This window comes from Prosopis cineraria, unplaced genomic scaffold (assembly GCF_029017545.1).
Source record: "Prosopis cineraria cultivar Desert tree isolate PC_DT_omini unplaced genomic scaffold, ASM2901754v1 PC1506, whole genome shotgun sequence".
NCBI lineage: Eukaryota > Viridiplantae > Streptophyta > Magnoliopsida > Fabales > Fabaceae > Prosopis > Prosopis cineraria.
Window position 1 is genome coordinate 1 of NW_026556831.1, and position 14,340 is coordinate 14,340.

The 14,340-nt window shown below is 34.6% G+C and overlaps 1 protein-coding gene and 1 pseudogene across 1 annotated transcript; one reads left to right on the plus strand and one right to left on the minus strand.

The window, feature by feature from the left end:
- The first annotated feature begins 1,221 nt into the window (after positions 1-1,221).
- LOC129300263 (uncharacterized) lies at positions 1,222-6,464 on the plus strand (annotated as a pseudogene).
- Positions 6,465-7,770: 1,306 nt separating this feature from the next.
- Positions 7,771-11,999, minus strand: LOC129300262 (enhancer of rudimentary homolog). Its single transcript, XM_054938807.1, has 4 exons — positions 11,839-11,999; positions 11,129-11,222; positions 8,633-8,753; positions 7,771-8,184 (listed from the first exon to the last, which is right to left on the minus strand). The coding sequence occupies exons 1-4, from the start codon at positions 11,839-11,841 to the stop codon at positions 8,094-8,096; spliced, it is 309 nt and encodes a 102-aa protein (XP_054794782.1). The 5' UTR covers positions 11,842-11,999; the 3' UTR covers positions 7,771-8,093.
- Positions 12,000-14,340: the final 2,341 nt, after the last annotated feature.

Sequence of the window (14,340 nt, forward strand, 5' to 3'; positions counted from 1 at the left end):
CTGACTCACCGTAACGATACTGTCTAATGTCTATCGACCGGGGGGCCAATTCTACGCTCGCTAGCAAACATCGAAGGTTGTGTCTGTTAACCAAACACCCGGATTAGGGTTACTTAATCAACATCCCAAAAGCATTTTGGGCGCCAATCAGCCTCCATATAAGCTTCTGGTAAGCCCCCGCTTTTCACCCTTCTCTTTAAAAGCACGAAAGTCTTATCTCGTTCTTCGCTTGCTTCTACATTGCTCTTTCATGGTAATGGGTCACACCGCTACATGTATCACATGGATATGATTCACATTTCATTCAGGATTGAAACTGATAGATTTCTCCGTATCTCGCATTATTGTTGGCACTGAAAATCTGAAATTGTATAATCGAATAACTGGATGCTTGAAATTGATAACGTCGAGATGCTGCGAATTTGGGTTTTATGAAATGCTTACTTGAATTTAATAATAATATCAGGTTTTATCATACTGAATTTGCTTGTTGGCGGTTGTCTCTTTTGAAAATTTGGAACATGTTGCTTGATGCAGAGATTTTACGGTCGGAGTATGGGTTGATGACACTTCAAAAAATTTACATTCGATGGCCAGTTGATTCCCCCATCACTGTGCTTTATTGCTTTAAGTATGGATTTCCTTTTTGTCCATATTTCTGGTTGAGAGTTAATCCAACCCCCCCCCCCAAAAAAAAAAAAAACAAAGAAAGAAAGAAATTAGCTTTTGGCCCCCTCATGTTAGTTTATCCTAATGATTTGAAATAGACATCAAATGGGTATTATATTGTTTAGCAAGATACAGTATTGTTTTTCATAGTTTGACAATTCCTTTTTTCTCTTAGTATTCATATGAACTTACTTTTTACTGAAGGAATTCTCGCCTGGAATATAGAAGAGTAAAATGAAGTGTTAGAAAATGTCTCCTTTCGGGCATGGATCTAATTTCTAGTGACATTAGCGTTACCATGATTACCATCTATCTGGAAAAAATCAAAGCAAGCCCTTTTAGCATAACTATAAAGTGGTCATCTCAATTGTAACTGCACCAGCACGTCAGGAAACTTTATGTAGAATTAGGTTAGCCTTGGTATGACTGTACTAGTCATTTTGTTCAGCTATAATTATTTAACAAATGCAATCGTTTGTATAAACTCAAAGATGGTATATGCCCTTCCTTGTGCACTCCTAATATACTTGTTTTTCCATGTTCTAAGGAGTAATGGGTAGCCAAACTGCTATGAGCAATGACCGGTCAAGGATGAATTGGACTCCATTAATGGAAACGCTATTTTCTTGATCTAATGCTAGAGCATTTGCACAGAGGGAATAGAGTTGGCCACACTTTCAACAAGCAGGCTTGGAATGACATGCTTACAATGTTCAATACTAAATTTAGCTCTCAATGTGACAAGGATGTTTTGAAAAGCCGTTATGCAACATTGTGGAAGCAATTCAATGATGTAAAAAATCTTCTTTGTCACATTGGATTTTTCTTGGGATGCCTCTCGTCAAATGGTTACAGCCAATGATTTTGCTTGGGATGCTTACATCAAGGTGCACTGCTTTATTAATGTAATTGATTATATATGAAAAAGGTATACAATAACAGTATTTAAGTAATGATATTTCTAAAATCTTAATAAATGATAGAGTTAATAGCGTCATATAATTCATGTAGCCGACCCCACCTAGTGGGATAAGGCTTGTTGTTGTTGTTGTTGATTATATATTGAAAAAAGTATACAATAATAGTGAATAACCTACAGGTTCATCTCCTGATGCACGATTCTACAGAACAAAGTCGGTGCAGAACTTTGACGATTTGTGTGTAATTTATGGCTCCACAATTGCTGATGGAAGATATAGTCTATCAAGCCATGATGCAAGCTTGGTTGATGAAGTGCAAAGTTTACAAGTGGGTGAGTGCTTGCTTTCTGTCTCCATTTTCATCCTATATGGACAGGATATTCATTGCCATGGCAGATAAATTAATGTCTAAAATCTTCCTCAGCATAATTATTTTAATGCTCGTTTGTAGTTACTATTTGTCTTCCTATCCTTTCATTATGAATGAAAATGGGTTGGATACAAGCTTCATTATGTTGCTGGGAAGAAATCAAAACTGATTTTCTAATTCATAATTCATTATCTACTTTCAGTTTTACTTGTAGATAAGATGACAGATTTTGGGATATTAATGTAGCAAATTAGAAACGTTACTTTTTTGTTAGTCTAAGAAAGCTATTTGTTATTTGACAAATGAAACTAACTTGCTCAAATAGTTTTTTTTTTTTTTTAAATAAACGAAAGCTATGCAATTTAAAACTTTTGGCTCTTAAAGTGACTTTGCAAGAAAAAATATTTATCCTGTAGTATCCTTATTTGATTGTTAATCCTTTCGTTATAGGTGATGAAATCAGAAGCACTGCCCAATTCAGTAATGAGCATCCAAGATTAGACTGGACTGCTGCCATGGACCAGTTCTTTATAGAGCTTTTGCTTGACCAGTTGGGCAGGGGCAATAAGGTTGATAATTCATTTAGTAAGAAAGCTTGGACAGATATGCTTGCGATGTTTAATACAAAATTTGGGTCTCAGCATGGTAAAAGGTTTTTAAAAGCAACGATACAGGAAGTTGTTGAAATATTACTGTGATATAACAGTTTTTTCTAAAGGAAGGATTTTCATGGGATGGAAAACAACAAATGCTAGCAGCTGATGATAGTGTATGGAATGCTTATGTCAAGGTATATGATCTCGAAAATCCTTCATGTGTGGTTTGGAAAGGGTTTTTATGTAGGAATGTATGAACGTACTTAATGCAAGTTTTCTGGTGCTGATGGACTTAAAACTCTTGTAGGCCCATCCGCATGCACGAGCTTATAGAATGAAAACTTTGCCAGACTATCATGATTTGGAATTAATATTCAGAAGTGAATCTGATGATGTCATGAGTGATTTGCATCAGGAGAAAAACCTTCAAGATGTCATATCAGAGATAAATGCTGGTCAGTGACAGCCTAAAACTTTCTTTTTGCTAGTCCAAGTATTGTGTTTGAAAGATTTACAACTTGCTCCATAATGGTCATTACAAACTCACGGGCAACCAATAAGTGCGCTTGTTTGTTATTTTATGGCTTCCATAATCCTTATGATCAATTTAATCTGAATCTTTTTTTACATGAAAAGATTATCTTCATTGTCCTTGTAATGAAGTCGTGATTTTTCTATCTTGTGACACAAATGAGGATAGTGCTTATTGGCTTTCCTGTAAACTGTGATGTAATTGATAGTGTTATAATTCATATTTAATGTTCTTAGATAATTGGAGAACAATAGTTCTGCTATGACTTTGCCTTTTTCTGAAGGTGATGGAAGAGGAAACCAAAACACCAATGGCACAGATCGTACAAGAACATATTGGACGCCTCCAATGGATCGATGCCTCATCGACTTGTGTGTTAGAGCAGGTGAAAAAAGGAAATAAATTGGGGCAGACATTCATTACCCCAGGCTTGGAATGACATGGTTACTTCTTTTAACAGAAGATTCAAATGTTATCGTGACAAAGATGTTTTGAAGAATCGTTTCAAACATTTGAGGAGGCAGTACAAAGACATAGACAAGCTTCTTCAGCAGGATGGGTTTTCATGGGATGACACCCGAGAAATGGTTGCTGCAGAGGATTCTGTTTGGGATGCTTATACAAAGGTGAACTATTCTACACTAATAAAGTGTCTCAGTTGTTTTGTAACTAACATACAATTGCTGCAGGTACACCCTGAAGCTCGATCACTTAGAGTTAAAACCTTGCCGGGCTTCCGCAAATTGGGTGTTATACTTGGGGAGGAATGTAGTGATAAAAGATACAGCCTTTTGGCATCCATTGCAGACCCTAGTGGTGAATTACCGACATTGATAACAGGTATGTTTTTCATGTGACTTCTGATTGCAAGGCAATTTCTTGGGCAACTTGTGCTGTAGATTGAGTGGTAATTGGACAATATAGTATAGTAGTATTGTTTTGTTGCTTCTAGGCTGCTGCTTAAGGATGGAAGGCGTTGTTTATGTCAGCAACCATATTTATTATCTCTGGGAAAGTTTTTCCAGACAGATCTTCACCTAAATTTTGACGGAACTGATTATTGGACAAGTTGGATTTTAAAACCAATGCAATATCTTATTTTGGGATTATATAGTAACTTCTCTATATAAGGAGGCTGGGTGCCACAAAAGACATCTGCATTCTCCCGTATGTAGCAGATTCTGTGTTGAGTTGTGAATTATGCCTTGAACTTTGTTCAGAACTTAGTGCTCCCTCTTTCCATGATTATTTTTAACTGCTTTTGCACGGGATGTCCTAAAATTAGTGCTATATAACAAAACTTTGGCATTGTAAGTTTTTTGGTTTCTTTTGTTGTCTTTCCAATTGCAAAATTGAGGAAATAAAAAATTCTGAAATCATTAACCCATGAAAGTAGTGTGTTGGTAATTATGTGTAAATAGAAATGCTTTTGTATTAATATCAATTCTCTTCACTCAAACACATAATTTGCGCTTCTAAATTAAGATTCTTACTGGACAAAGTTAGTAAGTTGACATCATTGTCTACGATATTTAATATATTGAAAAAAAAAATTATAGGCATTCATTACTGTCCAATCGGATCCTGTGCCACTAATTCCTAATAATACTTTCAAAATGTCAAATTGGGTTAATTTGATTGGCATTCATTAGGGTTAGTTGACGTTATGCATACTCATGGATATTTACAATTCAAAGGTGAAGAGAAGAATGGCAGTTTTCCCCGTGTTTATGATGCTGCTTCTACAATAGAGTGGACTGAGTCAATGGAATGCTGTTTCTTTGACCTCATGATTGAGCAAGTAAATCAGGGGAATAGAGTTGGAAATAAATTCAATCAACAAGCTTGGACTCATATGATTAAAGCATTCAGCACTAAATTGGGAATCCAATCTGATAAGCAGTTTCTAGAAGATCAATATTTCTGCTTAATGAAACGGCATAGTGACATCAGCAGTCTTCTCAATCACGATGGATTTGCGTGGGATGAAACACTACAGATGGTAGTTGCTGAAAATGATGTCTGGGAAGCCTACATCAAGGTATTTTCTTTCGTCCATCGACACTGCTCTCTGCTTGATATATTTTGGCTGTTGTCTATGATATATTGCCTCCTGTTAGTGCTCTGAGCGCTTCTTGACTTCTTTTCCATAATTGGAGATGTCTGCTTGCATGACAAGACTACGTGAGGACTTATTTTGTAAGTCTACTGTTGCTCACAATCTTATTTACTCCAACCTGTTAATGTTTGGTGTTTGTAGGACCACCCAGATGCCATCTCATATAGAAACCGGTTTTTGGATCTATACCCTGACTTGTGCAAAATTTTTGGAAATAAAGAATCAGATGCAAGAGTCAGTACTCCGGGTGGGATCCAGTGGATGGAAGCAGGCAATATTACTATTGAAATAGATATGGATGGAACATGTGGAAATTTGATTCTAACTGACAACAGTGAAATATCATGCCACGATACGGAGCGGCTGAGAGGAAATGATGTGAATAGAGCTTCTGGAAATTCTGTTGTGATGAGCAACGCTGAAATAATAGGGGAAGATAACCAAAGGCCGAACGAGTTGGATCTGGATGGGCCATCAGTAAATTTGGCTGTGACTGGAAACACTGAAATATCAGACCGAGATATAGAAAGACCAGAAGAGATTGATATGGATGGAACATCTGGAAATTTAGTTATCACTGCCAATGCTTCAATGTCAGGCCCAGATTTTGAAAGTCCTGGGAAATTAGGAATGGATGGACCATGTGGATATGACATCGTGACTGGAAACACAGACGCATCAAGCCCACATAAAAGAATGTTGGCGAAATTTAATGTGGGCAAAACCTCTAAAAATTAATTGTGACTGGCAGCACGGAAATAAAAGATTGTGGTAAAAGAAGACGAGGTGAAGGTTTATCTGACTCCAGACCTCGAGACAAGAAACCAAAAAAAGACCAGAGAATACGAAAAGCTTTATCTGAGATGGCAAATGCGGTCAAAAAACTCATGAATGAGAAAGATGATAGATCTTTTCAAAATGCTCTAAGTGCACTCCAAGCTATGCCGGACATAGATGAGGAGCTAGTAATGGATGCTTGTGATCTGTTGGAAGATGAGAGAAAGGCGAAGACCTTTTTAGCCTTGGATACTTCCTTGCGAAAGAAGTGGTTGCTGAGAAAGCTGCGTTCTCAATAGCGGCCTACAATGCTTGTCCAATAGCCATTTTTTGAAGGTTTCGAACTAGATTGTACTTCTTGTTGAGGGTTACTCATAGTCATTGAAGCATGATTTTGTACATTGCAACATGAAGCTCATATATTTTATTTTTTTGGGACAAAAAAATGTTTGAAGGTATTGAAGTAGGTCGAGTTTTTTAATGGGGCTTGAAGCTAATAATTACTGTTAGCGCAGCTAATTGGTCTATAAACCGCAGGAAGCTTTGATGTTGGAAGTGCCAACGCAAATAAAAGATTACGGAGACCATGCGGCACCTAGCCACCAACTAACGCTGGGAAGTGATCAAAATCTGTGCATAAAGATTGTTTCTTTCACCCAATCCGGACATCTTTTATAATTTTTGCCTAAAAGATATGCCTCAAAATCATAAAGAATCTGCCATCACCAAACTAGACAAGTCCTTGCCTTGAGCAATGTCTTTCAAAACTGTTATGTAAGGTTTGGATTAATGGATTTTAAATTTAAATTTAAAATCTTATATTTTAATAAAATTTATGTATTTAATTTTTTTTTATTTTGATAGTTTAAACAGTTTTAAATGAAAAAATGATGAGTTAAAATTTCAAGCGAAAACAAAAAATTAAAACTGACAAGTTTACTTGTATTTTTAATTGATAAGACAAAAACGAGAAATAAGAAATGATATGAAAGTCATATAGTAAAAACACAAGAAGAATAAGATATTTAAAATAATTAAAATATAAACAAAATTTTAAATTACAAGAGATTTATAATAGAAAAATAAACTTAAATTTAAATCAAATTCTAATATACAAATTTGTGTATATAAATAAGAAATTTGGTCTAAACTCAAATTCTCACTAATCCAAACGCGCCATAAAATTATTTGAATCTCAGCATATACACAGAATGTGGATTTGTTTTATATATATTTTTGTCAATATATTTTAGTTTATTTTGTTGATTGAAATATCATTTGTTAGCTTAAATACACAAACATATATTACACACGTCACCAAAAAAAAAAAAAACTATAACCTATTCTAATGACGGGCATATATTATAAAGATAAAGCTTATTCTGAAGTGTATATTTTAATTAAAAATACACAACGAAGCCTGCGTAACTGGAAAAAACGAATGAGGTGATAAGCCCTACCCCTATAGCAATGTCTAAAATTGCAATCAAATAAATCTCACTGGATGCCGTATTTAAGGAAAGGCAATTTCATTATGATACCAATAGCACATATCGCTGCATCAATGGCAAAATTCTCTCATTGAATTAGTCTAATGATATAGTTTAAACATCTGTGGCCAAAAAAGGATATAATTTAAACATCAAAACGCATTTACTTAGCAGACAATTTTGCAACCTGAATCTAGTTTTCATCCAAAAAAAAAAAAATACACAAGCGATGCACATGGAATAATTGTCACATGCACTTGCTATCCGGCCAGCCAAATCACATCGGCTACACGCGTATGGCATATCAAGACCTGGAATGTCCTGTGCAACATAATTCATCAGCGTATACAACCCAGAATTCAAATAAGGCCAAGTTTTCTAAATATAGTGCTGAGGATAAGGATACAGAAAACCAAGCCGATAGCTGTTACTTAGTCTGACACTTCATCTGCACCTATTATTCGTATTCGTATTGAATTGAAAATATGTGCTAAAAGCAAGTAACGCTTTCGTGCTACGCAGCATACCCATCACATCTATAGCCCCACATTGACACTTAAATGATTCCCTTTACATTAAGATTGCCAGCAATTAGAGGTCCGAGGTACTTCATACATCAATCAATGTGCCAATTTCTTCAAATGTTGAAAGGTCTTTTGCTTAATCCACTGCCTATCATAAGGCAGGTATGCCTGGACTGAATGATCATAACTGCACGTAGAAGCCAACATTAATATCAGTCACTGCCAAAAACAATACGTGAAGAAACCGATCTAATACAAAACGTTAAACCTCGAATATGCACGACTTGAGTTAAGCTATTACATCAGGCTATTTCGTTTGTCACCCCCCCCCTCTTCAAGAAGCGAAACAGATATAGCGGAGTTAGCATGTAACACAGCAATTTAGTCATCCATTATGTTCTTGTTCTTACAGACCCCTTTTAAGATTCAAAAAAAAAAAAAAAAAACTGATAGGGTGAATGGGGTTTTGATGATTATGTTTACGCATATACCATGTGAATGCAATGTGTGATGTGGGGGAGGAGGAGGGACGGGTGCAATGAGATGTAATCTGTTCATCTGTTGTTTGTGTGTGGGGTGTTGTGTTCAGAAGGGGGGAGGAACAGAGAGAGAGAGAGAGAGAGAGAGAGAGATACACTAGAGCACTCATGTCCGCAAGACCGTCTATGAAGTTGTAGAGATCAGCGATATCATATGAGAGATTTCTGATGGCGGGATTTAACTCCTTAAGCTTCCTTTCATATAAAGCACAGATACCTGAATAACAAGAACAGTCATTAGCTTTAAAATTGGTAGATTCCCAGGTCCAGTGCTGTTACATCTTTTTCATCAAAAATAGAGTGCATGTATGAAGCCAAACGTCAGTTATAAACTGAACACTCATTCTTGCAGTGATAGAAATAAACGCCTGTGCTTAATTGTGTATGATAACGTAACAGTTCAATAAAAATGTGAAAAGGACGTGACTGGGAATAAAGGAAAACTTATTTTAGGCGTATGAAGCAGAACATTCTAGTTTAGATAATTTTATGTAGTTTCTGACTTTATAATGTCTGACTTCTACTTTGGCCAAAAAAAAAAATGTCTGACTTCTATTTGTATTTCCTGTCTTTCCGAACTTTGGTACTTTCTCTTTTTATATTTTTCGGCTCCCTGTAAATAGCCCAAAAGTATTGTAAGTTGTCAGAATCGAATTGGAGATCAATTACTTGCCTCAATTGCTTTTTCTCCCCCAAGTTCCTTCCTCCCTCTTCCTCATTCCTCTCCCTCACTCTTCCCCCTTTTTATTGTTGTTCTATATCAGGATGCAACCTTCAAATGAAAGACATAAAGGGGACACTTTGAGGGCTAAAATATGCACAAAGGTCTAATTACCTATATTGAGATATAAGAAGCTTTTTTTTTTTTTTAAACCATAAATTGATTTGGTATAATGGACTGGGTCTAAGCAGATTAGCATACGTGACTGAGCAATATGGAACCAACAGTGGCAGCAGTTCATTATTATTGTGAAACCAATTTTGGACATCAAAAGTTAAGTGCAAGACTACTGTTATGTACACTAAAGAACAGATAAAAGTATAAAACAATTATTTAATTATTGACCAACCATGACGTCAATAACTTAGTCCTTCAAATACATGACACATTGTGTTGTACGGCGCACAGTCCTTCAAATACTTGACACGTTGTGTTGTATGGCACATTTTTTAAACACACATAACAGGCCAATTTCTCTGTATAGGAATGGGATAAGAACTGAAGATCAAGTTCCAACCCAACACAACTCTTAAGAAGGGTCTGAAATTCTAAATTATTAAACCATGCAATCTTAGGATAATTTTGTTCCTTGCAGCCCCAAATGAAGACTGGATTGATTATACTAGCCAGCCCTGGAATTAATCATTACCAAGCCACAGTTAAAAACTAAAAAATGATAAGGACAAACCAAGGGAAACATAGAGAACCAACCATATGACAAACCCCAAAAGCCTTTGTAAAGAAAGGGGGGAGGCAATAGAAAGAATCTCTTTTGATGACCAGTAGGAATATGATATTAAATTTTCATTTATTTAATACATGTCTGAAAGAAGCATTATATAATTAATGCAGTGACCATTGTTTGCAGACATCCAGACCAACCCAAATATCCAGCATAGGATATGGTTAATTATGTTCTCTTCCACCTATAGTCTCAAAACATAGCTCCATAGGTTGATCAAGAAAATAGCGAAGTTGAATAGGCAAGCACAAATTTTTGTTCTTAAAAAAAACCCTTGGCATAGGAACTCAAGCAACCACCCAACTTTTCTTTCAAAGTATGAAGCACCACATGATCCAAATTAACAGAATCACAACCCAAAAGTATAGAAGTGTTCATCAAGATATTGATACAGAAGTGTTCAGTAGAAGCACATCATAGCCTGTAGGCTATTCATGAATCATATCTCCATTGTCTAAGCCTAGTGATATAAACAACAGTCTACGGAGATATCACTTCTCCCATTTCCCTCATAAATAGAGAAACATATTAACACTTCAAAAACTGAAATCTTTCTTGACATGCTGCCATGCCCAACAAATATGATGTGATTAAGATAACCTCCGCCACATATTAAGAACATTATTTGGTCCAATATTTATGCATGCTATTATGTTCTTCTCTCCATTCTATATAACATTACTTCTTATTATCAAATTACAACAGGGGAAAAATTGAGATTTATAATCCAACATCATTTTGAGCAAAATATCAAAAATCATCTTACAGCTAATTATTTGATACAAGAGAAACTATAATCCATAAAACAACACAATTTAATATAATAAAGCCTTTCTCCCATTTAAATTGCCATTGTTATTTGTAGATGTATGTTGATATTCACGATGTTATGAAATTTATGCTGCTTCCCAACTAAATGATAGTTTTGACAAAAAGCCAAATTTTCAAGGTCATGAAATATTCTAATTTTATATATCAATTATCAAAGAGAACATGACAGATATATATTTTAATGTAACATTATCAAATAGCTTGAGAAAAGGAAGACGAAGCAGAGATACAGGCAACAAATATGGTTATGAGGATAAAAGGATTCCCACAGCAAGTTATACCCACATGTAAGACATACCATCCATTGCCTGGCTTATTGACTCATAATCCATAAATGTTCTAGTTGCCCTGTTCTGAGAAGTCTGCATTAAAATAATTGTGTGGCGATGGGCCTAAATAAGTTGTCAAAAAACAAAAATATGGTCAGTAAATGGGTAAGTTACAAACATGAAATTAATTCTTTAATGACAGATGAAAAGTTGAAAAAGCATCATATGTCGACATTTGCCAGCTTACTCAACTTTTTTTTCCCCAACATGTTTAAAGTCGAAGGAAAACTTTTCAATGCCGACGGACCTAAATCTTAGCATACTGGAAAGAAAGGCTAGATGTCGCCAACAACATGAAGATGGAAATCGATTAATAATGCGATCTACACAACACATGGGAACAGAATAGGGCACAGCTGCACTCGTGACTTTATCTTAGCTTAGAAGGAACGGATTTAAGTCAGACGGAGCCACTGGTACAGTTGTGACAACAAATGTTGCATAAGAAGCATTGCCCTGAAGTCCTAAGAACCATCCCACTCTCTCAATAGCCAATACAATCACTGGCTGACCAGACCATACCTTCCCGAGTCCCCAAAAAAGAAAAACCTAGCTACCATTCTTCGCCATATTTTTCTCAGAAATCAAACTAGGGATTTACACAGCCCTAGTTTATTTCTTAATTGCGAAATTGTTGGGTAAATCAGACAATAATGGCATGAGGTGATGAAAATTTTACCATGAGAAAAGGAGGGTGATCGGTGGCAGTCGACGGAGAGAGTGTAGGAGCAAGCTGATGGCGTCGTTCGTTGGAGCTACGCAAGGTACCAATGAGGCGACCTGAGGAGCGGACTCGAATTCGTGGAGAGCCACTGGAGTAGCGACAGATAAGCACAGGCGGCTATATGAAATTGGAATGCTTGAGAAAATTGGCTCCGCTTTTGACCAAAAAATAAAGAAAATTGGCTCCTCTTTTGACCAAAAAATAAGGAAAATTTTCTCTGCTAATATTAAGCATTAGCAGCTGTCAAATTTTACTCCACCGTGGTTGTCAAAGAAAAGTTATAGCTCATTTATTTAAAATTAAAAAATAAATAATTTTTAGATAATTTAAAAATTTAATAAAAATATTTTATATTTTTAGATATTTTAAAATTTTATTTTATAAATATTTTATAAAAAATAGATCTTGTTTTATATTTGGTTGCAATAAAAAAATAATTATTAATTAGTTATTCTTAAATTTTATGGTATTTTTCTTAATTTTTATTTTATAAAATAATTTATTATTATATTATTTAAAATTGTATGATATCTTCATATATCTCACCTCTTTAAAACTATCTCTCTTATCTGTCATGTTAGATTATTTTTAAAAGCTATTCAAAATAATTTTTTAAAATAATCATAAATTTACTTTTTTTTAATTCTGATTATTTTTAAAAATTTAAACAAATATCTTGAAACAAAATAATTTTTCATAAAATAAGTTAAAATAAATAGGCTCTTATTCCTGATATCATTGTACGAAACAAATTGATTTTGGAGTTAACCATCATTTACCTTTTTTATAAATTAATCATTTCAATTTTTTGGTAAAATAAATCGTTTAGTTTATTGCTATTTATTCACGCAACACATTTTTGGAAATTCTCTTAGGAAAAATTGTCATGGGTTACTCTACAATGTTTTTTTAATGCTTGACGAATAAGTCATTAAAAAGATTAAGAATAATTTTTGTATACAAGTCCTTAGGGTGCAAAAGCATTATATTCAGAAAAAAATTATGGTTTTTTGTAGACTCCACATTTCCGAATATGAATTGAATTTTTTCCTTACAGTTTTATTATGGTCTTGCATTCAAAAAATAAATAAATAAATAAAAATAATACTTACATAAAAAGTCGATGAACTGTAAGAAACTAAATGTGTTTCTGTCTGATTGGCTTTATAATAAACATGATCAATGGCCTTGCGCCACAAGTGGCACCACTCCCATCCTGCACTATGCACGGCCTGGGTTCGAGCCCAGAGTAGCCCCGCGGGTGTGTGTGTGAGTTTCCTTCCCTGAGGAAGGAGTTGGGGGAAAAAAAAACTTTGTAATAAATATGAAAATTAGCAATGTAAAAAACTGACACTCTCTGGAGACTTCGTACAGAGTATGGGTCTATCTTAATTTTTATTTATCTAGCCAGTTCGCTATCCACGTTTCTTGTAGAATATTATAATATAATTTTTTTACTTTTCATATGTGATTTGTTTTTTTTTTTATTTAACCACCGAATTCGCTTGCATGAAGCAGCTCATACAACAGGGTACAAGGGCAACATTTTAACAATACCGAGACACTTCAGTGTTGATATTGCTTTGAACATGATTATCTCGAATCGGAGGATACTCATGGTTAATCGAAAAATATTAAACACTTGATTTTGGAACAAACCAGAGAAGGTAATCTGGAATTAAGAAAACACATTTGTGAATAACAAACCAAAGCATTCTAAAATTGTCATTAGAGATCGTCACTAAAGATGATTATGGGATCTAGAATCCTGACATCATCGTCCCATTTAGTTATTAAAAATGATATGAATAAAATAAATTAAAAAAATTAAAAATAAAAATAAATTAAATTACTATTCCTCTTATAATAAATATAATAAAATTTAATATTACATACTATAAATGTAAAAATCATCATACTTTTTAAAAATATCATAAATCATAACTCTCTATCTCATAAACTGAATTATCATTTTCCCTTAATCAATATGATTCATTTATTCTCCTGCACAGATTGATCATATTATCTTTATTTTTTCTTTTTTTCAATTTGTTCCATTCTTTTTTTTTTCTTTTTTAGAAACCAAACTAGACCTAAAATCTTGTGCAAACCCACCGGCCTTTTCTAACCTTATTTGACCATGCTTGCCATATCCATTTCATTCAAAATAGTTGATAAAGGACAAGGTGGAGCCTGAGCAATGAAGTGTAACCGTTGGCTCAATTTTCATGGAAGGGGTCAAAGTTTTGCAACCTTTAAGATCGTGCCAAGCATACTAGAGAAACATGTCCTCAAAAGTATGTATTGAATTAAATGATTAAGCAAGTTCTTAAAGTCCTTTATCGCAAATTTTTTAAAAAGTTGACTACATGAAGAAACAATGGAGAGCGTGTTGTGCTAAGTGTAAAGCTTAATGATATTACTTAGCAAAATGAGTACATCTGGGTGCTTTATGAA